Source organism: Schistocerca nitens, chromosome 4 (assembly GCF_023898315.1).
Source record: "Schistocerca nitens isolate TAMUIC-IGC-003100 chromosome 4, iqSchNite1.1, whole genome shotgun sequence".
In the NCBI taxonomy this organism is placed as follows: Eukaryota; Metazoa; Arthropoda; class Insecta; order Orthoptera; family Acrididae; genus Schistocerca; species Schistocerca nitens.
The window spans coordinates 297,554,067-297,578,660 of NC_064617.1; the positions used below are offsets into that span (position 1 = coordinate 297,554,067).

At 42.7% G+C, this 24,594-nt stretch overlaps 1 protein-coding gene across 1 annotated transcript in view; it reads left to right on the top strand.

Annotated features, from left to right (window-relative positions):
* The window catches only part of LOC126253311 (ABC transporter G family member 23-like), a 591,420-nt gene that overhangs the window by 519,938 nt on the left and 46,888 nt on the right, over positions 1 to 24,594 (top strand). Inside the window, exons 14-16 of the mRNA XM_049954545.1 lie at positions 8,899 to 9,014; positions 10,788 to 10,858; positions 11,020 to 11,108. Coding sequence (XP_049810502.1) covers positions 8,899 to 9,014; positions 10,788 to 10,858; positions 11,020 to 11,108 — 276 coding nt within the window. The remainder of the gene's footprint in view (positions 1 to 8,898; positions 9,015 to 10,787; positions 10,859 to 11,019; positions 11,109 to 24,594) is intronic.

Genomic DNA, 24,594 nt, shown 5'->3' on the forward strand with positions numbered 1-24,594 from the left:
TGAACTCTATCATGACCCAACATATCAAGTCTTGCAAAACTGCTGCTACCTCCACTTGAACTGCTCTCCTGAGATCAGAAAGAGTGTTGGGCCAAAGTGTGTAAACCTTAACTTTAAGGTTACCCCTAAGGAAAAAATCATTTGGTGCTAGGTCTGATAAATTTAGCACCAAGCAAAATCTCCAAGGAAAAGGATCAGTTTTCAAGGAAACAGGTCTCTGAGCTGTCTCATTGGTGTCCCAGTAGTGTGTGCTGTAACGCCATCTTGTTTGAATTAGGCATCATGGTTACCCAATCCTAAATTCTGAGGTTGAATCGATGAGAAATTCAAAGCATGACAGCATAATGTTGGGATGTGACCATAAGAGTTACATGCTCCTCTTCTAAAAAAAATACTGACCAATAATTCCATCTCTGTAAACTGCATAAAACACAGTCAGTTTAGTAGAGTGCAGTAGCCTTTTGTGCAGAATTATAATCCGACCAATACAGGAATGTCAGTTGTTTAGACAACCACTTAAGTCACTACACAAAAGCACAGCATCTTCTGGGACATCTTGCAGGATATTATCATGTGACTGCTGACAGCATACAAAACCTGCTGATTTAAATTCTTGGACATCATACACTCTCCCAAGGAAGCTCAACAGTTGGTGCATGCTACCTTGCAAAATATTTCGTGGACTGCAAAACAGAATTTCTTATAGCCTCAGTATGCCCAGTGTGAGCACTTGTAGGTTGGCAAGACAATTTTTTTTTCCCCTCCAGTGTTGAATTCCTTTTTCAGAAATTCTTGACCTACTGCAAGAAAATCTTATCAGGGACATTTTCACCATGTAGAATAGCAATACTTATGTGAGAGCTCTCTTCATTGTAATCAGCGAATTGATGCTTTTTTAAAACATTTCAACTGTGTACATGTGATGAGCTCCTGAGAAAAACATAATAATGACTGAATTATTTAATAGGATAGATAAAAAAATCTACTCACCAAGCGATAGCGGAACACAACATAAAAGCCTTTTGTAATTGGCAAGCTTTTGGAGCCAGTGGCTCCTCTTTCAGGCAGAATGGTTGAAGGGGAAGGAAGAAGGGTGAAGGAAGACTGGAGAGGTCTAGGAAAATGCGTAGATTTTGGGAAAGTCACCTAGATCTGCGAGTCAGGGGAGACTTATTGTACGGGATGAGAAGGAAAGAGTCTTTCCTTCTCATCCCACATTGTGTCTCCCCTGACCAATCCTTTTCCTTCACCCCTCTTCCTTCCCCTTCAACCCTGAATTAGGGCCCACTGCCTCCGAAAGCTTACCAATTACAACCATCTTTTATGTGTGTGCACTGCTGCTGCTTAGTGAGTAGATTTTTTATCCATCCTATTAAATAATTTCATCAATAATTGATTGTTTTCATTGTTATAATAATGACTGAACATGACAGGAGAATGGTGAGTCAACGTGCCAAACACCACTTTCCTCAATCTTCCAATTCCCCTCCCCTTTCCAACCCACAAGAGAGTGGAGAATGAAAATTCCAGACACCACTTTCCTCCCCCCTCCACTCCCCCCACCACCACCACCACCACCACCACCGACAACACTACAGATGATCAAAATCTGGGAGATTTATTGGTTGGTGCTGGGTTTTATTTACAATAATTCTATTGTCAGTTGTGTCGTTGTCACACATTAACATAGAGTAATTCAACTCAATACACAGTATTTAGTTTAAAAATTGTTTTCAATACAATTTTGTATTTCTTAATAAACAAGTTTATAGCTGCAACACTTTTTTGTTTTATTCACATTTTAAATGTGTGAGGCTTTTTGAATCAGCCTATATGCCATCTTCAGTGACACTATTTTGTTGCCCTGTTTAAGTTCAACATATTTTGAACCTACAACTCCATTGTGATGACTACTTTGACATTTTTGAGGTCAGCACATCACCTATCTGTAGATGAACAACACTGTTGCTACTTTCACAAGTAATAGTAAATTGTGATATGAAGGTTCCATTAATTTTATAGTTTTTATTGTAACGAACAGTTGTAGATACAAATCTTAACTCATAATATTTCTGAATGAATGTGGCTTGTTGTACAGGTTATATCTAAATGTTCGGTGGAAATTACATTGTCTTGCAACTCTGAAATCACTGTTACAGTACAAGTCCACTCCAACTTCATAAAGACACTGACCCACTGCTTGCTAAACAGTCTCCACTGTCTTTTAGTGTTGGTCTTGCTTCTGTTTCTTAACAGAACCAAAAGGATGGTAGCAGAGGGTACTAAGTTGGGACAGTAGGGGGAATATAGAAGAGTTGCCCACCCAAATGCCATGATCTTCTTCACAGTGAAACAGACAGAGTATGTGCATTAACCTGTTCCCATGATGGAGCTTCAAAAGTGTCAGGATATAGAAGGCAGCATTTATGGTTTGTCCTGATTGAAGAAAATCTATCAGAATTTTTCCTTCATACAATGTAGGCTTTCACAGCCGGTATTGCCTTCATTCAAAATTTCCAGGCTGATAGGCCGTTATCGATGTAGAGAACTATCCCCTGCCGTTTCATCTCCGACTGCGGGAGACACCCTCTGAGGTAAAGAGGCGAACTGCTTTACATCAGGGGATGTCCCTCGCAGTTGGAGACGAAATGTCAGGAGAGAGTTTTATACATTGACCATGGCCTATCAGCCCGGAAGTTTTAAGTGAAGAATTTTTCTTTGTTGCATTCTGTGGAGGCAGTTCGAAGGTCACCACTACGAGGCTTGTCATGGATACTCATGCTTGCATCTTTAAAATGTTTCACACATCTAACTCTGCTGGAGTCCATGCAGGTACCCCCACTGGCACATTGAAGTCAAAGGTGAATTCAGTAGCACATTTTCCCTCTGTAACAAGGATTCTATAACAGCATGTGGTTGAAATGAAACTTTGAAGTCTGCCATTTTGTAATTATTGCCTGTGATAGATGCCAATGGCTTCACAATAAAGCAACATGTTGTGTAAAGTCTGTAGATTACACACTTGCAGTCATTTTTGTTACATTGTTGGAATTAGAATTTTAATGATAGGTTGTAGTAACACGGTTCACGTTTTCCGTCGCCTTCAGAGTAGACCGAGAACTGTCTCATAGGCATGCTCGATGTGAACTGGCTGGGCACGGCCCGTGCTGCCTGAGTTGTTGTTGTTGTTCCGCTGGCAGAGGTCGCGGCCGAATTCTCACGTGCCCTCTGGTGGATGGGACTATTTGCGGCAACTACCGTCCGTGATGTGCCATGCCGATGTGCGCCTCCCGCGATCTTTCTGGTGGCTACTGCACTCCTCCTTTGGGGGTGAAGCCACTGTGATCCACTGCGTCGGAAGGTGGAGCGTCGTGCAGGAGTGACGACCTGCACGTCCATCGGAAGGCTGCAGTCGAGGGGATCCGCCAACCCTCGAGCCGGAACCTTCGAATACGGCTGGAAGTGACCCACATGAAGAGGCCCCCATCATCCCACCACCGGAACCTGGGACAGAACAGGAGACAGGCCATCGCACTCTGGATCCTGGTCCATCCCGGGAGGATCAAGACTCAGTGGCGGGGACAATGGGGAAGGGACGACCACAGGTGAACCAGCCTGCTGAGAAACCGGGCCTGCGAGGGGGGCCGGCTCTCGCTGGGGCATCACTAATGATGGCGATGCCAGTGCTGGAGCGACTGGAGGCTGCCGAAGCTGAGAGCCATCGCAGTGCGGCGTAATCACAGGGGGGAGGGGTGGTAGTGTCCCCTGAGAACCAACACAGGTGCCGGCAATGGGGAAGCCGGTGCCCGAGGGGTCAGAGGGTGGGGGCCCAAACGTGGACGAAGCTGATTTTGGTGACGACGTACCTCTTGGTCCCCCTGTCTGCAGGGTATAGAGCCGGCGGCCACTTCGGCGCAGGACCACCGCCGGTATCCAATGTGGATTGCGACCAACCCACGTGCCCAGACCGACATACCCAGTGGAAAGCCGGGTACTCCGTTTTGCGAAGACTGGCGAGGACCGGGCCGAAGGAGGTGCAGCAGAGTCCTAGGTTGGCGCCCGTGGAGGAGCTCTGCGGGGCTGCGTTCTCCCATAGGTGTGGTCCGGTATGTCGTCAGGAAAAATGTCAACGCCTCCTCCACAGGAAATTCGTGCACATACTTTTTCATCTGTGTCTTAAACGTGCGCACCATGCGCTCGGCTTCCCCATTCGATTGTGGATGAAAGGGGGGAGAGCAAATATGCCGAATACCAAAGCGCCTACAAAAATCTTGGAAGGTCTGCGACATAAACTGAGATCCATTGTCCGAGACCAGGGTGACTGGCAGACCTTCCAGAGAAAAGATTTTTGCTAGTGCCTGGATTACAACCTCTGAAGTGGTTGAGGAGCAGCGAACAACATATGGAAATCGGGAATAAGCATCAATGACAATGAGCCAATAGCCATTGAGAAACGGGCCCACAAAATCGATGTGAACACGTTCCCATGCCTGGGTTGCAGGCGGCCATGAAGAGAACGCTGACCTGGGAGATGCCTGTTGGCTCGCACACTGAGAACAGGCGGCCACCAAGTGCTCAATTTCTCTGTCAATACCGGGCCAGTACACATGTCTGCGAGCCAAGGTTTTAGTACGGGAAACACCCCAGTGCCCCTCATGTAATAACATGAGGACTTCCCTTCGCAAACTTGCAGGAACACCACGCGAGGAGCTGTATCATCGGTAGCCAGAAGGAGAACTACTTCCAAGATGGAGAGGCGGTCTCGTAGAACAAAATAATTATGAAGAGGGTCCGAGGCCCGGCCTGGAGGTCGGGATGACCACCCCTGCTGAATGAGGCAAACCACTTGCCGGAGAACCGGGTCAGTTGCCGTTTCCCTGGCAACTCTAGAACTAGTGATCGGGAAGCCATCAACCGCTTCGCGGGACGCCACATCCAAATGAAAACACATAATCTCCTCTCGATCGAACTTACGATCCAGGCCCACCGGAAGACGGGAAAGAGCGTCTGCGTTGGCATGCTGTCCGGTAGGGCGAAAATGAATGTCATAATGGTACTTAGAGAGGAACAAGGCCCAGCGCTGTAGCCTGTGGGCCGCCCTATCCAGAATCTGAGAGGCGGGGCCAAATAACGATATTAATGGCTTATGGTCAGTGATTAACTGAAACTTCGTGCCATACAAGAAAGGGTGAGATTTGGTAACAGCGTAGACAATGGCCAAAGCCTCTTTTTCCACCTGGGAGTAATGGGCCTGTGCGGGACTAAGAGTTTTAGACGCAAACGCCAGTGGCTGCTCGGAACCATCAGAGTTGCGATGGGCCAGGACCGCCCCTACCCCATACTGCGAAGCATCTGTAGCCACGACCAACGGCTTATGAGGGTCAAAAGTAGCCAAACACGGCGTTGACGTGAGGAGGCCTTTCAACGAGGTGAGCGCACGCTCGCATGCAGGCGACCAAAGGAACACCCTTGCACAGAAGGCAGTACAGGGGGCGGGCAATGGTGGAAGACCTGGGAATGAACCGGTGGTAATAGGCAATCTTGCCTAAAAAAGCTTGTAACTCCTTCAGCGAAGCGGGCAGCGGAAGGTCGATGATACCTTGGACCAAACTTCCTAGCGGCTGGACTCTGTGCCGAGAGATTGTGTAGCCCACATACTCAATGGCCGGTTGGAAGAAGTTTGACTTACACAGATTGCAACGCAAGCTCACAGACCTGAATTTGAGAAAGAGGGTGCGAAGGTTGTGCAAGTGTTCCTTCGTGCTGCGGCCCGTGTCAATTATGTCGTCCAGGTAATTAATACAATGAGGGATTGTCGACATGACGTGCTTAATATAACGCTGGAATATCGCCGGGGCACTGGATATTCCAAAGGCCAACCGCTGGTATTGGTAAAGGCCAAACGGGGTGTTGACAACCGCCAGCCGTTTGGAGTCCTCATCAAGAGGTATCTGATGATAAGCCTCCGAAAGATCGATTTTCGGAAAATATTGGCGTCCCGCTACGGCGGAGAACAATTCATCAGCACGAGGCAAAGGATACGTGTCCACCACCAATTGGGAATTAATGGTAGCCTTGAAATCGCCACAAAGACGTAATTTTCCCGAGGGTTTCCTGACAATAACGAGGGACAAAGCCCACTCACTAGAAGAAATGGGAAGAACGACCCCTAGGGCTGTCAGCTGGTCTAGCTCTTCTTTTACCTGAGGGCGGAAAGCCAAGGGGATCTGCCTCGCGTGTAGAAGACGCGGGCGAGCCGACGCCTTCAACGTTAACTGAGCTTCAAAGTCTGAAACACGCCCCAGGCCCTCCTCAAAGATATCCGGAAAGTCAGAGATCAAAGATTCTAATGATTGATAGGGAACGTCTTCGGAGATCAACTGTACGGTGTCAGTGATAGAAAACCCGAAAGCTTGAAAGGCATCCAAGCCAAAAAGGTTAGCGGAGCTCGCATCACTGACAACAATAAAAGTAAGAGTGACTGATTTGTAAGTCACGTCGGTAGTGAATTGACCCAGTAGGGGAATGAACTGTTTACCATTACCGCGTAGACGCCGGTAAACTGGCAAACGGGGACGACCCAAGGTCGGAGTAAGTTTGTGCATTCAACAAAGAAACCGCCGCGCCCGTATCTACTTGCAGTTGTAATCGGCGTGACCGGACCGACACCTCGATAAAGAGTTTGTGGGCCGATGCGTCGGGAGCCTGGCCCGATGAAACTTCCTGAATGTCAACGTCCATGTCCTCTGTAACTGCTTCCTTCGAGTCTTTCGAGGCTGAGCGGCAAACTTTAGCAATGTGTCCTTTTTTATTACATTTGCGACAAACGGCCCAATGCTGAGGGCACTCTGACCGATCGTGATGTATATAGCACGACGCACAGGACGGCAACAGGGGCCGGCGGCCGGAATTCTGTTTACGCGCCGTGCGGGAGTGGCCGTAACGGCCGGATTGTACCGCTCGCACGTCGTCCACCCCGGACGCAGTGGACGCGGCCGCGCCGCCCTGAACCGCCGCGACGTCGCACCACGCTTCCAGCTGTTGACCGGCGGCGTGAGAGACTTCATACGATTGAGCAATGGACAGGACTTCCTCGAGGGAAGTGTCTTTTAACTGCAGGGCCCGTTGCCGGACCTCCCTATCAGGGGCCGAACGAACAATGACGTCGCGCACCATAACGTGGGCATACGACTCTCGCGACTGCTCCGTGACAAATGACACTTGCGACTAAGACCGTGCAGGGTAGCGGCCCACGCCCGGTAAGACTGATGGGGCTGTTTCTTGCATTGATAGAACTCGACCCTAGCCGCCACAACATACGTGCGGCGGCGATAATATGAAGACAGTAAGGAACACAATGCGTCAAAATACAAGGACGAGGGTTCCTGCAACGGCGCTAGCTGCCGCAAAACTTGATACATCGAGGGAGATATCCAAGACAAGAAAAGAGCACGATATACCTCCGCATCGGCAACATGAAACGCCTGGAAATGCTGCCAAAGGCGATGTTTATATGCGTCCCAATCCTCCGCCGTCTCGTCATACGGGGGAAAGGGAGGAGGAAACGGCGCCGGAGCAGACGGCGTGGAGAGCAACGCCGGAAGCACTTGTTTCATGGTGGCCATGAGCTCCGTCTGCTGCTCAACCAAAACCCGCACTAAATCTTCCATGCCGCGGATAAGCCGCGAAACCGGAACAACGACGCAACACGCGAAAGAACGACCCTACTCGTCGCCAATTGTGTAGTAACACGGTTCACGTTTTCTGTCGCCTTCAGAGTAGACCGAGAACTGTCTCATAGGCATGCCCGATGTGAACTGGCTGGGCACGGCCCGTGCTGCCTGAGTTGTTGTTGTTGTTCCGCTGGCAGAGGTCGCGGCCGAATTCTCGCGTGCCCTCTGGTGGATGGGACTCTATTTGCGGCAACTACCGTCCGTGACGCGCCGTGCCGATGTGCGCCTCCCGCGATTTTTCTGGTGGCTACTGCATAGGTTGCTCACACCTTTCAGTATGTCTCTCATACTTTGCCGTGTTTAGCTTGTGTAAAAACAATGATAGTAACTGGGTAGTGTTAATTTACTATTAATACAGAGTGCAGAATTAGTTATTAAATGATACTTTCCACGATTAATGTACATTTTAACTCATTCTGTATCCTTGAATGTTCTCTTCTGTGAGGGGTCTATAGAACACGAGTAGTGAACTGATTAGCTAATAACACTAACCTTATTTATGGGTTATCGCTAGAATCATTCATGGTGGATTTGGTCTCACTTGTAAGATCTGCAGTAATAACCTACTCTAATCAAATATAATAAAATGTACATTTACAATACTTTTCTACAATATTATTTATTACTTGCCATAGACCACAGTGTGTGCTCTTCTTTTCCTTTATCACTTGCAAGATGGAATATCAGAATATCAAGGGTAGAAAACAGATAATGGAGGGAGTAAAGGTAATCAATCACTGTATATGTTTTGATATATCAACTGACACATAAGCTAGATTAAAATGATAGCTAAGTTTTAGGACAATGCCCTTCATCAGTACTAACTGATATACATGTGCATACATATATCCAGCAATGGTGTATTCATAATTTTTGACAAGGTTTAACTTGTTTGGAACAGCCAAGAGACTAATAACTATGAGAAAAAGTACCACTACAGCTATATCTTGGGAATGACTTTATTGTCTCACACAACTAGTTTCAGTGGCACGTAACTACCATCCTCAGCCCCACCACTGTCAAAAGTGGTGCATTTATTGTGGAGCCCTTGTTACTAGCACATGTGGGCTAGCTTTTCTCAGGAGCCTCTACTCGACACCATGTTGTCTCCAATCTGCTATTGGAATGACACACTGATACAACAAATCTTTCTTTTGTTTTTCAGATCGGATAAAAGGTGTTCACTTTCAAGGAGAGCTCTATTCTGTTTATCAAGAAGTTGCCAAAGATATTGCTGGTAGATGTGAAATCAGTTACAGACATGTCACGTTGCCCATGCATGTAAGCACCATTACTCACTTGATTGATAAAGTCATCTGCATAATTTATTAGAGTACTTATAGCAAATATAAGCTCACTTTACACTGAAAAATTCTTTGTAATGTATGTGATCAGTAATGTTTAGCAATTTGTCATATTTTGTAGGCCTAGTATAGAATTATTCTCTAGCAGTTATAACTTACTTCACACCTCTGAATCAAAATGAAAGAAATGGTTTCCAATGGAAATTTCTGTTAAATTATTGTAACTTATTTCATTATTATAACTTATTTCTAGAAAAAAGTATAGTCTACTATGTAAAATGAAAGAAGTAGATTCAGATGGGAATTCCTGTTAAATTCTAAGACTTGATAACAGAGCAGTAGTCCAGAAATACAAGAGTAATTGCATAACAATTCAGATTTTATTCTCAGTCTTTGGGCAGAACTTCCTTTATAAATATAAAAGATAATCTGTTCTTAACTTTGCTTTTAGTTACAGCATATTACCAGAAAACGGTACTTTAGTTTGTTATGATATTTCTTCAGACATGGGTAAAATATTATTGTGCAACTGTGACTTGTTTGCTTGTTAGAGTTATTCTAACCAGCATTTAACATTAATCCCCACTGCATCATAACTAGCAGCTGAGATCATATAATTTGCTTTAATATAATAATTGTTTGTTTTCAAAACAGTACTGAAAAATCGTATATAGGAGATGATGTTGGGAAAATGACATATTACATGTAGGATTTGTCCTTGTAATAGTTGAGACACTTATGTGTTTGGTAATCATAATGCTTTGTATTCCAATAGAATGATTTATCCCCTCATTACAAATCTGACATATGCTGTTTATCTCAGAATGGTGGGCTGGTATATAGGGTGTCCCAAGAGGATTGGTCAATGTTCAAGGATATGAAAAAACAATGATTTGAAGAAAAAAGCTTTAAATGGACATATGCTCTATTACAAATCCTTTCCAAGATATAAAACATTGTTATTTATTTGACTGTAGGCTTCCCTGGCATACACTGCTGACGAAGGTTTCTCGGGTCACCAGCAAGGTGGTAGCATTGATATATTGTGATGTTTCAGGAAGTGTCGTACTACCCATCTTCTGGTGAAGTAGATGGGTGGTATGACACTTCCCAAAATGGTGCATTATATCAATGCTACCACCCGGCTGGGGACCTGAGACACCTCCATCATTGTTATTTATTTTATGTATATTTCAGTACATTGTCAAATTTACACCGTACCACAGTTAGTTAACATTACAACATGCGTTTTATAAAGTATCAATTGAAAAATACATATTTTTAACACATTCACATCCAAGCATAACTGTTGCACAGTTCACAAAAATGTTCAAATATCCTGCTGCCAACTTCATTACATTTATGTACTCTTGGAAAAATGTGTTGCCTGTCTGTTGTGTCTCTGTACATTTCCTAATGAGTGCAGCAGCATCCACAACATGATTAAGCAGTTCATCTAGCTTACTCACCTTTTATTTGTACACCTCAGACTTTACCCAACACCATAAACAAAAATCTAATTGTGTAAGGTCTGGTGACCTTCGTTCTCAGTAAATTGTACTACCACTATCAGTCTAGCAATTAAGGTAAGACAAGTACTGTTGCACCACTAGCACAAAAACAAATATATATTACATGTGTTCTATCTCAAAAAACATTCATCACTGTCTGCACAGTTGGCACCTCTTGCAAAAACATATTAATTTATGTTTACTGAGATTGCCTTTCATTCTTATCTTTCCATTTCCAGTTCAACAAGCCTGTACATGGTTCCAAAGATCTAACATATGCAGGATTTCTTGCTCCCGGGATTATGTACTCGTAAGTACTGAAACAAATCATGATAGTAACTCATTTGTTAGAAATTTAAATGGCAGTATGAGATGGTTATCTGAAGATTGTTTTAAACCAATTACTATTTGTTCTTGTAATTTTTGGGACCCTTATATGTTTAGTAAATATAATGCTTTGTATTCCATTAGGATGATTTATTTCCTTGCTACAATTCTGACATGCACTGTCCTCATCACAGAACAGATAGAAGGAGTCTGGGATCGAAACCTGGTGTCAGGTAACGTTCTTCTAATATATTCGTAATTTTAATTTACAATAGTTTTGTGCACTATCATTATGTTGTTAATCATCTTTACTGTTAGAACCAGGCAGTTGTTATGAGTTGTACAAAATTATGTTTGTACAAGAATGTTGTAAAAATTGGTTATATAGTCAACATCTATCATTCATACCATTACATGTGAACTGTTATGAATTTGAATGATTTATTTATTTTTTCCATGTTCCATGAATTCATATAGTAACGAGTTCACCATGGATGTGGAATTTGTTATGATTATGGTAACATAAATTTACATGTATATTAACTACTCATTGTATTTACTACTCAACAGATATTGTAGTACTACAAATAAAACAATAAATGATTATTACTTTTATTCTTAAATAGCAACAGGTTTATAACAGTTTAAGACATCGTTGGTGTTATACAGCAGTCAGTTTAGCAATGTAATATAACATTTGAAAAATTATCTTCACTCTTCAATAGCGATGTATTCAGAACATTTTGGCAGATATAGTTATCATATTACTAGGTGATCAGTTCAGCAATACATATACAATAAAATTATGTACCCACACCACAAAATGAATGAGTGAAATAACAAGATCTACATAAAATAGTTGTATTAACATTCTGCAGTCATGAAACTGTATAATTGTATTACACTGAAGATAAGCTCTCTTTCATAAATTTTTTAACAGAGTAGAATGAGTGATTCTGCTGGCTTATTTACAGAGAAGCACATTAGACAAAAAAATGTATTGAGAAGCAGTAGTATTTAAGTATTGATAGCTGGCTAAGTAAATTGTAACAGGATATTCTTGGATTACTCTGCATATGACTGTAATCACTTTTTCTGAGCGATTCTGTAACTTACCAAACGAAAGCGTTGGTACGTTGATAGAAACAATAACAAACACAAACACACACACAAATTTCAAGCTTTCGCAACCCACGGTTGCTTCATCAGGAAAGAGGGAAGGAGAGGGAAAGACGAAAGGATGTGGGTTTTAAGGGAGAGGGTAAGGAGTCATTCCAATCCCGGGAGCGGAAAGACTTACCTTAGGGAGAAAAAAGTTCGGGTATACACTCGCACACGCACAAATATCCATCCACACATATACAGACACGTGTGTGAGTGTATACCCATTCTTTTTTCCCCCTAAGGTAAGTCTTTCCACACCCGGGATTGAAATGACTCCTTACCCTCTCCCTTCAAACCCACATCCTTTCGTCTTTCCCTCTCCTTCCCCTCTTTCCTGACGAAGCAACCATTGGTTGCGAAAGCTTGAATTTTGTGTGTATGTTTGTGTTTGTTTGTGTGTCTATCGACCTGCCAGCACTTTCGTTTGGTAAGTCACATCATCTTTGTTTTTATATATATTTTTCCCACGTGGAATGTTTCCCTCTGTTTTATATATCTAAAAACAAAGATGATGTGACTTACCAAATGAAAGTGCTGGCAGGTTGACAGACACACAAACAAACACAAACATACACACAAAATTCAAGCTTTCGCAACAAAATGTTGCCTCATCAGGAAAGAGGGAAGGAGAGGGAAAGACGAAAGGATGTGGGTTTTAAGGGAGAGGGTAAGGAGTCATTCCAATCCCGGGAGCGGAAAGACTTACCTTAGGGGGAAAAAAGGACGGGTATACACTCGTGCACACACACACATATCCATCCACACATATACAGACACAAGCAGACATATTTAGTCTGCTTGTGTCTGTATATGTGTGGATGGATATGTGTGTGTGTGTGCGAGTGTATACCCGTCCTTTTTTCCCCCTAAGGTAAGTCTTTCCACTCCCGGGATTGGAATGACTCCTTACCCTCTCCCTTAAAACCCACATCCTTTCATCTTTCCCTCTCCTTCCCTCTTTCCTGACGAAGCAACCGGGGGTTGCGAAAGCTCGAAATTTTGTGTGTGTGTTTGTGTGTTTTTTTTATTGTGCCTATCTACCAGTGCTTTCCCGTTTGGTAAGTCGTGGAATCTCTGTTTTTAATATATTTTTCCCATGTGGAATGTTTCTTTCTATTTATATATATATTCAAGCTTTCGCAACAAACTGTTGCCTCATCAGGAAAGAGGGAAGGGGAGGGAAAGACGAAAGGATGTGGGTTTTAAGGGAGAGGGTAAGGAGTCATTCCAATCCCGGGAGCGGAAAGACTTACCTTAGGGGGAAAAAAGGACAGGTATACACTCGCACACACACACACATATCCATCCACACATATACAGACACAAGCAGACATATTTAAAGTTTTCGGGTTAGGTGGTTGTGTTGCCGCTAAAACACGTTAAAGGACGGAGAAATTCGGGAAAATTTCGAAAAAACGTATTAAAAGGAGTGGTATTGTGGTGAAAGATTACGAAAATGGGGCTAAAAATTGTCTGACGAAGAAATAATGACGTTAAAACCTGTGGGGAGCGGCTAAAATGATCAGTGATGTGCGAAAAACGGAAGTGGAAATAAAGTGAAAGTTATTAGAACTGGCCGAAATGGTTGTTTAATACGTGAAAGCAGCTGTTATTGAACTAGAAACGGTGGATTTTATAGCAGCGGTAGTGTTGAAAGCGGAAAATAAAATTTTTTTGGTTATGGTTTGGAAGTGGGTTACGTATTATTGAGTATATATAGGCGGGATAAAATTGTATAGTTGATTACGGTGAAAAGCGGAAGGTGAATACAAAGTGAGATTACTGGAAAAAACAGAAAGAGAACATAAGAGAAAATAAGACGACAGGAAAGATTTCGAAATGCAACAGCGACAATAACAAACGTAATTGTTGGGTTCAAATTAATGATATGGTTATAATAGAGGGAAACATTCCACGTAGGAAAAATATATCTAAAAACAAAGATGATGTGACTTACCAAATGAAAGTGCTGGCAGGTCGACAGACACACAAACGAGCACAAACATACACACAAAATTCAAGCTTTCGCAACAAACTGTTGCCTCATCAGGAAAGAGGGAAGGAGAGGGAAAGACGAAAGGATGTGGGTTTTAAGGGAGAGGGTAAGGAGTCATTCCAATCCCGGGAGCGGAAAGACTTACCTTAGGGGGGAAAAAGGACAGGTATACACTTGCACACACACACATATCCATCCACACATATACAGACACAAGCAGACATATTTAAAGTTTTGAAAACTTTAAATATGTCTGCTTGTGTCTGTATATATGTGGATGGATATGTGTGTGTGTGCGAGTGTATACCTGTCCTTTTTTTCCCCTAAGGTAAGTCTTTCCGCTCCCGGGATTGGAATGACTCCTTACCCTCTCCCTTAAAACCCACATCCTTTCGTCTTTCCCTCTCCTTCCCTCTTTCCTGATGAGGCAACAGTTTGTTGCGAAAGCTTGAATTTTGTGTGTATGTTTGTGTTCGTTTGTGTGTCTGTCGATGTGCCAGCACTTGCATTTGGTAAGTCACATCATCTTTGTATATATATATATATATATATATATATATATATATATATATATATATATATATATATATATATATATATATATATATATATATATAAGCAATAGGAGAGTTCCCCAGAATATAATTCCATGTGACATGATAAGCATTCCTCATAAGCAAAATAAGCTGACTTTGGTTGGTTGGTTGGTTTGGGAGTGGGGAACAAACAATGATGTCATCAGCCCCATCTGATTAGGGAAGGAGGGGGGAGGAAATCTGCCGTGCCCTATCAATGGAACCATCCTGGCATTTGCCTGAAGCAATTTAGGGAAATCATGGAAAACCTAAATCTGAATGGCCATATGTGGGTTTGAGCCATCATCTTCTGTGAGTCCAGTGCACCACCTTGTGTGAATAATTTGCCTTTTTGAGCGTTTGGTCTCCGATATGAGAGCACTTTCTTAATGTGAAAGCTGCTGAGCTCATTCTGTTCATTGTTATATGCATGTGCTGTTCCCAGTTTAGTTTGCACACAAGTGTAATGCCAAGGAACTTGGTCCTGTCAACTCTCCATAACTGTTGGTTACTTAGTTTCATTGAGTATTACTCTAGGTTTTGTGACTTGATCTAAATGACATAAAATTTGTCTTGCTTAAGTTGCCAGAAAGTTAACACTAAACTAGTTAAAGATATTTGATAAAATGGCTGGTGTTGTCTGCAAAAATGGGAAATTTGCACTCAACACTATTCATAGCTGCAGGCAGATCGTTAGCATAAATCAAACACGATAAAGAACCCAGAACAAAACCATGATTGATACCATGATGATAACACCCCAATCTGACACAACAGCTACTCTCAATTTTCAATCAACAGCTACTAAGGTTACTTTTTGCTTCCTGTTACTAAGATAGCATCTCATCATATTACCTAATTGGCTTTTGGTGCCATACTGCTGGGTTTTCTCTAACACAGTTGATGACCCACACAATCACAGGCTGTAGTCAGTTCACAGAAGATACTCACTGGTGAACTGTTCTTGTTTAGGGACTTTAATATATCTTCCACCAATGCAAAAATTGCCTGTTCACTTGAAATACTCTTTCTGCTATAAAGACAACAAGTTAAGCTGCAGACAAACACAATTAAAAGACACTTACACATAAGCTTTTGGCCATAGCCTTCATCGAAAAGAGAGAACACATATCATTCATTCACACAAGCAAGCATACCTCATGCACATATGACCGTCAGCTCTGGCATCTTGGACCAGAGTTCACTCTGCAGTGGAATGTGCACTGATTTGAAACTTCCTGGCAAATTAAAAGTGTATGCAGGACTGAGACTTGAACTAATGAATTTTGCCTTTTGTGGGTAACTCCTCTACCAACTGACCTACCCAAACATGACACCCCACTCATCCTCACAGCATACATTTGTCACTACTTTGTCTCCTACCTTCCAAACATCACAGAAGCTCTGCTGCAAAACTTGCAAGACAAGCACTCCTACAAGAAAGGATATTGTGGAGACATCGCTAAGCCACAGCATGGGAGATGTTTTCAATATTTCCAGAATCACTTTGCAGTGGAGTGTGCACTGATACAAAATTTTGTGGCAGATTAAAACTGTACTGGTGGAAGTAAAGCTGTGAGGACAGATCATGGATTGTGCTTCAGTAGCTCAATCAGTAGAACACTCTCATGAAAGCAAAGATCTTGAGTTTGAGTCTCAGTCCAGCACACAGTTTTAATCTTCCAGGAAGTTTCAGTCAGCACACTCCACTGCATAGTGAAAATTTCATTGTGGAAACATCCCCGAGACTGTGGCTAAGCCATGTCTCCACAATGTCCTTTCTTTCAGGAGTGCTAATCTTGCAAGTTTCACAGGAGAGCTTCTGTGAAGGTTGGGAGGGTAGGAGATGAGATACTGGCAGAAGTAAACCTGTGAGGATGGGTCAGTAGCTCAGTTGGTAGGGCACTGCTCACAGAAGGCGCAGGTAGATTGCCCACGAATAGGTTGGCGTAGGATGGTGCGGTGCGGTTGCCCTTTACTATACCACGGATTTGTTTGTAGGTGATGCCTGACTCAGTTTACTCCTCCATCCAACTGTGTCCATCTTCACTGGCTCCAAATCCTCCCCTTAGATTTTCCAGAATTTCCTTACTTTGAACCTTTTCTCATCATCATTCCATAAATCCCTCAAAAGAGAGAAAGAATGACTGTAATCCACTGCCTAAAAACTGATCCCAATTATAATCCTATCTGCCAACAAAGTCTCCACCACTGTGGTTTTGAACCACAGGGATTAACTGATGGGACGACTCTGCCAGCTACCAGCACTGCCACAATGACCCCATTCCAGATGTCCAGAAGGATCTCCAGTCCCTCCTCCAATCCTTAGGTTCAACCCAGAATCCCTTGCCTGAGTCTACCTCTCTCCTCAACCCCACTGCTCCCCATGCTCCTACCTACCTTCTACATGCTTCCTAAAAGTTAATAAATTACTTCACACAGGACACCCCATTATGGCTGATTATTGTGCCTCCACAATGAGAATCTCTGCCCTTGTGGACCAGCACCTGCAGGCTATTACCTGTTACCTGCCCTCAAATATAAAAGACACTACTGATGACAACCCATTTGCTTCACATGGTCCTCCTGAGCCCAATAAGCCACCTTCCTCAGTGTCAACCTCCACCTCGAGAATGGCTACCTGCTTTCACATCAGACCTACCAACCATCAACAGTACCTCCACTTTGAAAGCTACCACCCATTCCACATCACAAAATCCCTTCTATATAGGCTAGCCACCTATGGTTGTCATGGCTGTAGAGATGAGCAGTGCCCTTCCAAATAGATCAAGAGGCTAATAAGGCCTTCACAGCTTCCCAACCTTGTCCAGAAAAAGATCTTCCAGTCACCTACCATCCCCTATATACCATCTGACCACAAAGGAACATATTTCTTGTGATTCCATACCACCCAGTATTGAATTAACTGAATCACATTCTCCATCAGGTTTTCAACTATCTCTCATCCTGCCCTTAAATGAGAAATATCCTCCCAACTATATTCTCACCCATCCCACAGTAGTATTCTGCCACCTAACAAGCCAACACAATATCTTTTTCCACTCCTGCTCTACCCCTTCTACCTACCCCTTGCCTCATGGCTCATATCTCTGCAACAGACCCAGATGCAAGATCAGACCTGTCCCATACATCCTTCCACTATCACCCACTCCAGTTCTGTCACTGGCATCTTCTACTCAATCAAAGGCAGAGCCCCCTATGAAAGCAGCCATGTGGTCTGTAACCTTAGCTACAACCACTATACCACATTACTTGTGGGCATGAAAATAAACAAGCTGTCTGCCCAAATAAATTGTCAATGCCAAAATGTGGCCAATACACAGCTGGACCACTCAAGATGATGCATTTAACTTTAATAACTGCTTCACAGTCTGTCATCTGTATTGTTTCTGCTAACACCAGCTTTTCTGAATTGTGCAGATAAGAACTCTCCCTACAACTTACCCTACTTTTCAGTAATCCTCTGGCCTCACTTTCATTAGTCCCAGTGCTTCACTAGCCTATCCCCTTCCTTGCTCTCCTCTCCTCTCATCTCTCCATGAACCATTTACCATTTCCTATGTTAATGCTTCTTAATTCAGTTTCACAACAATGCTTATATCGTTCATAAACAGGAATAATTCTGCTTCATGCAAATGGAATGGCAGATCATTAACAAAAAGCAAGAACAATAGTTGGCCAATGATGGAACCCTGTGGATCTCCCATTGAAATTTCTCCCTACACAGATTATCTGGCACCCTCTTTGTATTACTTGAACAGCCTACAGTAACTTTCTGCATTCTGATTCTTAAATAAGAACTAAACCAGTCATTTTCTGAACTATGTATCAAATAAAAATTCAAATTCTCTAATAGAATATAATCACTGATACAATAAAATGGTTTTAATACGTCCCAGATGATGCAGTTGGTGATATTTTATCATTTAAGGATTTTATTTTAAGCTCAGAAAATGTGTAAATAGCTAACTCAGTAGAATGGCCATTTTGAAATCTAAATTGTAAATTTTAGAAAATGATGTAATGACATTGGGCAGTAGTTACTGCGATCTGTAGAGCCACACATTTTATAGAGTGGTTTAAAATGGCATATCTAAATCTCTCTGGGAAAACACCCTGAGTTAATGATACTTACCATAAGTGTCTACGAGTGTTTCACATTTTAAAAAAATGGTTCAAATAGCTCTGAGCACTATGGGACTTAACTTCTGAGGTCATCAGTCCCCTAGAACTTAGAACTACTTAAACCTAACTAACCTGAGGACATCACACACATCCATGCCCGAGGCAGGATTTGAACCTGCGACCGTAGCGGTCGCGCGGTTCCAGACTGTAGCACCTAGAACCGCTCGGCCACACCACATTTTAATGTTATATTGAAGATATTATCCACCTCATATGACTTTTTAGAGTTCGTGATGATCACGTACTTCAGATAGCGATGTGAGATTAAATTTTAATTCACTGATTCGTCTCTGTATTGCTTCTTCAGTGCACTGTTTTGTTTTCTCTTCAGAACTATTTTCACTAATTTACTCCCCTATATTCCAATTATTAAAAAATCTGCTGCGCATGAACTGTTTATTACAATACTTCCACTCTCTTTAACATAAATAAAGGCATCTTCTGTGGATTGTTTCCCTGACCCTCTTTTAACAATATTCCATATTGATTTGATTTCATTACCTAATCTGTCAATTTCGGATATTATGTGCACACACAGACATCATTTTACAGCTTTTAAGTTGAATGTTCTTGAAACACTAGTTCTATAATTTAATAACAATACTAATAGTGACTATGGCATAGTAAATAAAATGATACCCAAAAATAGAAGAAAGGCAATGGAAATGAATAACCTAAACATTTTTAGATAATTCTTACATATAAATTTGAAATCTATAATCTGTCATAGATTACTGTACCATAATGACATATACATTCATATATAGATTTCAAATATGTAACTGAGGCTGTTGATGCAGAATATAAGGATATGATGTTAAGCTTTGGGTAGATGTAGTCTTGGTTCCACAACAGAAAACACCTTTCATAATATTAACAAATTGCAGTACAGCAATAAAATTATGTATAATATTGGAGAACATGAAATTATTGTACCACAAACTTCAGTAATTAGTCCTTTCCTGTTCTTACTCTACCCATGTGACTTCTGAAATATATTAAAGACCTGTTGAAGTACTGTAATGCTTGCTGATTACACAAGCGTACTAAACAAGATCAGAACTCAACAATAATAATTACAGCCAAGATAATATCTTTCTTGCTTACAACTTCATTATAGCTAGCAGTTTAATGATTATGTTACACAGACTCTTATTGTGAAGTTTCAAATAAATGTGATTAAATAATCAAAATACGACACTATGCATAAAATTCCAAGGTATCCAGATGAATGAAAAGATAAAATGAAACTGATATGTTCATAACCCATTTATTTTGATACGTTTGTATTTATAAGTAAGCCTCATTGGTAAGTTAAGGTTGTCAATTTCCACAACATTCCAGTAAAAGATGCCAACGCTAAGTCAAAATTTTTAGTTATCAGCTGTTACTTTTTGAAGGGTGTGTAGAAACCAGAAAACTTATTTTTCATCAGTTTAGTGTAAGTACAGTATAAATAATTTTGAATTTAAATAATACAGAGCTTGCTAAAACACTTACAAAACATTCAGAATGCTATACGTTGAACATTTACAATTATGGGAAGGATAGAGCGTTACTCCCCATAAAGATGGCACATTAAGTTGCAGACAGGCACAATGAAGAGATTGTTACTTTTGTAAACCCTCATTGCCAGTTTTGTAAAAGCCTTGTCCCTGCTGCTGTGGAAGCTGAATTGCCACTGTAGTTATGGAAGACCAAGTTTGTGGGTTCATGAAATGGTTTCTGGTGCAGCACACTGCTAAGACAATTTCTTCCTGCCACTATTACACAGCTATGTCCCAGGGTCAGATAACAGGATAGGAGAACAAAGGTTCTACAATGCTCCAACAAAAGAGTAACAAAAGTCACACAAATGAGTTAAAAGGTTTACTTATCTTTGTGACTTGTTGAATAATAAAGTCAGTAACACTGCATTTAATATAGCACAAAAAGGCCCTCAATGGCCAAGTGCAAATAATTGTAGGTATACTTCACTGTACATGGAAAATGCAATTTAGAACAACTGTCTGTTCACTTCTAAGAGTTCACTAAATGACATTCCCTGTCTAAGTCAGCCCTGGACAATGATCTGTAACCAAGGGGACAGGAGCTGCTCTTCTATCTCCTGAGTAGGCTTGGTCTGTTGTCATCCAGTCATTGACGGATTGTACTCATCTGAGAATTGGCCAAAGTCTACCTTCAAAGTAGCCTTCTGTCTGTTGTCATCCAGTCGTTGGCAGATTGTACTCGGCTGGCAATTGTACAAAGTCAATATCTTCATCATCAGTGTTGCCCATGGTGCTAGTGGCACTTGCACAAGTGGTAAGTCTCTAAGGCACTGGCACCAGCTTGCATTATTGTGCCTGTGGTGCTTTTGACCTGGATGTATCTTGTTTTGACACTACAGCAGTTACACATTAAGTTTTTGATCAAAGCCTTCATCAGAAAAGAAAAACACACACACACACACATTCACACAACCAAGCACACCTTATGTCCACATGGTCACTATCTCAAGCTGCTCAGACCTGACTGGAACTGAAATACATCAAATGGCAGTGCTGCCAGACAGAGTATGTAGAGACTAAAGGTGGCAGACAAGACTACCTGGCTCAGCTTTGGGAGGCTATGGGGGAGGGAGGGGAAAAAAAGAGAGCAGAAATGATAGGAGCAGTGAAGGGGACGAGATCAGTGGATACAATGTCAGAGAGCAGTCCACAACGAGGGTGAGGGGATGTGAGTAAGAGGAAATGATGGCACAGGGGGGGGGGGGGGGGGACAGAAATTCTTGGCTGGAGGGTGTGTGGCAATAGGTTACTGTAGACTGAGGCTGGGATGATTTTGGTAATAGAGAATGTATTGTAAGGATAGCTCCCATTAGTGAAGTTCAGAAAAGCTGGTGGTGGAGGGCAGGATCCAAATGGACCAGTTTGTGAAGCAGCCATTGAAATCAGGCATATTATGTTCAGCTGCATGTTGTGCAGCAGGGTTGTCCACTATGTTTTGGCCACAGTTTGGTAGTGGCTATTAATCCTGGTGGATAGCTAGTTGGTAGCCACAGAAAAATGAAAATCTGAGTGATGATTGCAGCAGAACTGATACATGACATGGCTGTTTTCACTGGTGGCCCAGCCTCTGATTGGGTAGGCTAAGCCTGTGACCGAACTGGAATAGAAAGTGCTGGGTGGGTGAATTGGGCAGGTCTTGCACCTCGGTTTCCACAGGAATATGATCCCTGTCACGAGGGGTGGAGACTGGGAGTGGCATAGGAATGGACTAGGGTGTTGCAGAAGTTTGGTGCAAAATGGAACACCACTTTAGGAGGGATGGGAATGATATTTGGCAGGATCTGCCTCATATCAGGGCATGACAATACATAATCAAAGCCCTGATGAAGGATGTGGTTCAGTTGTTCCAGTCAGGGGTTTGGTTCAGTTGTTCCAGTCAGGGGTTTTATTGGGTGATGAAGGGGGCGATCCTTTGTAGCTGGTTTTTTTTTTTTTGGATGGTGGAAGGATTGGGGATGTGTGGGGACATGGCATGAACTAGGTTTTGGGGACAGTATGTGTCTCTGAAGGCCGTTGTGAGACCTTCAGCATGTTGGGGGAGGGAGCTGCTGTCACTACAGATATGGCATCCCTGGGTGGCCTGGCTGGAAGGGAGGGAGGGAGGGATTTTTGGTGTGAAGGGATAGCAGCTGTGCAAATTCAGATATTGTTGGTGGTTGCTTGTTGGCCACATGAAATTGTGAACTTTAACCTAACCAATTCCCTCTTGCCCTTCTCTCTCTCTCTTCCCTTATTCCAATATGTGTATATTCCCATACCTCATCTGTTCAGTCTTTTTTCCACGGGTTTTTTAAACATTTTTGTCTGTTTTCTTATGTGTTTTCAAATTAATGTATATATTTGAATTATTTTTGCTTGTTTTTGTTTGTCTATATGTATTTTTACATGTCTTTTTGTGTTAACCAGCTCCCTCAATACCACCAAACACATTCTTTTGCTTATTTCCAATGTGACTTCCAGTTCCCCCAACACCATCCTTGCCACAATGGATCCCTGCTCCATCTTTCTGTACCAATTCAGAAAAGAATCCCTTTCCCCGGCTAAAACCTAATCTTACTTCCTGTTCCTTAAAGGTTCACTAAACTATGGAATTCTTCCACCCCCAACAGCCTAACAGATACTGTCAGTCCCTGTCCCTCACAAACCTACACATCTACTTGGCACATACATCCCAGAACCCACCTCTGCTCCTTCCAAAAGATACTGCTAGTGTGTAATCACATCTCTGGAACTGAAACCCTTGTGCTCCAGCACCTGGAAGAGCATTTGATGCACCACCTCCATAAGTTATCTGGTCTGCTGACATCCTACTATCACCTTGGGGCTTCACTGCCCACAGCCTATGCTACCCACAGTGTTCCCGCTCCTCAACCCCTCACAGCACCCAGCCCTCACATAGCTGACCTTTTCAACTTGCCACACCCCTCAGAGTTCCCTTTCAATACTCCACTAAATGTAGAGCTGGAACAATCCCAGAACACTGTTGTTAACCTCTCCACCAAAATCCCCAGCCCCATAGAAGATTCAGTCCAATCCAAAAGCCTCACCTTTAGGCCTGCACCCAAATTTAACTACACTAGGCTTGTCAAAGATCTACTCTCCTTCTCCCGATTACTGCAATGGAAACATGTCCTTACCACCAATCCCTCCAACCAAAGCCAACCTACTCCCAGCATTGAACCCTGCTTCTCCCTGTTCATACCACCATTCAACCATTATCCTCCCCCATTCGACCTAACCACCACTGGTCACCTGCCAGGAAGTCCTTACCTCCAGCTCAGCCTCACCATCCTTCCCCAGGTCCCTTCCAAAGAACACTAACCTTTCTGCAGAAGAGAGGACAACCACACATAGCCTCAAAACAGATTCTGAACCTGCAGAGAAAAGTTCCACCATTGTCATTATGAATCACAATGATTACCTGGCAGAAGTCCTCTGTGAATTGTCTGAATTCCCCACCTATAAACTCTAGCAGAGTGATCCCCTCCCAGACGTCCAACATAACCTCCAATGCCTCCTTAAGTTCTTAGGTCCTTCCCTGGACCTCTTCCCTGAGCCATTTCCCTCCTTACCCCCAACCCACACAACCACCTTCTACATGCCTTCCAAAATCCACAAACATAACAATCCTGGATCACCCCATTGTAACTGGTTATTGTGCTCCCACTGAAAGAATTTCAGCCCTCATTGACCAACACCCAACCTGTTGCCCAAAATGTAGCCTCCCACATCAATGATACCAACCACTTCCTTTACTGACTCTCCACCACGTTACCTCATGGGTCTTTACTGTTGTTGTCACTTACCTATACACCAATATCTCTCATGTCCATGATATTGCCATTATTGAACAGTACATCTTCTAATATCCTTCAGACTCCAAACCCACTAACTCATTCCTCATCCACCTTACTAACTGCATCTAACACACAACTACTTCTCCTTTGAACTGAAGGTATAGAAAGAAATCCATGACACAGCCATGGGAACCTGCATGGCACCCTCCTATGCAACCTGTTTATGAGCCATCTAGAGGAAACATTCCTAGCCACCCAAAACCCCAATCCCCTGATCACTTTCAGGTTCATTGATGATATCTTCATGATCTGAACTGAGGGACAAGACAGCCAATCCTCATTCCTTCACAACCTTAACAACTTCCCTCCTCTCCACTTTAGTTTGTCCTTCTCAAACCAGCATGCCACCAATTGATAACATTTGGAGTGTT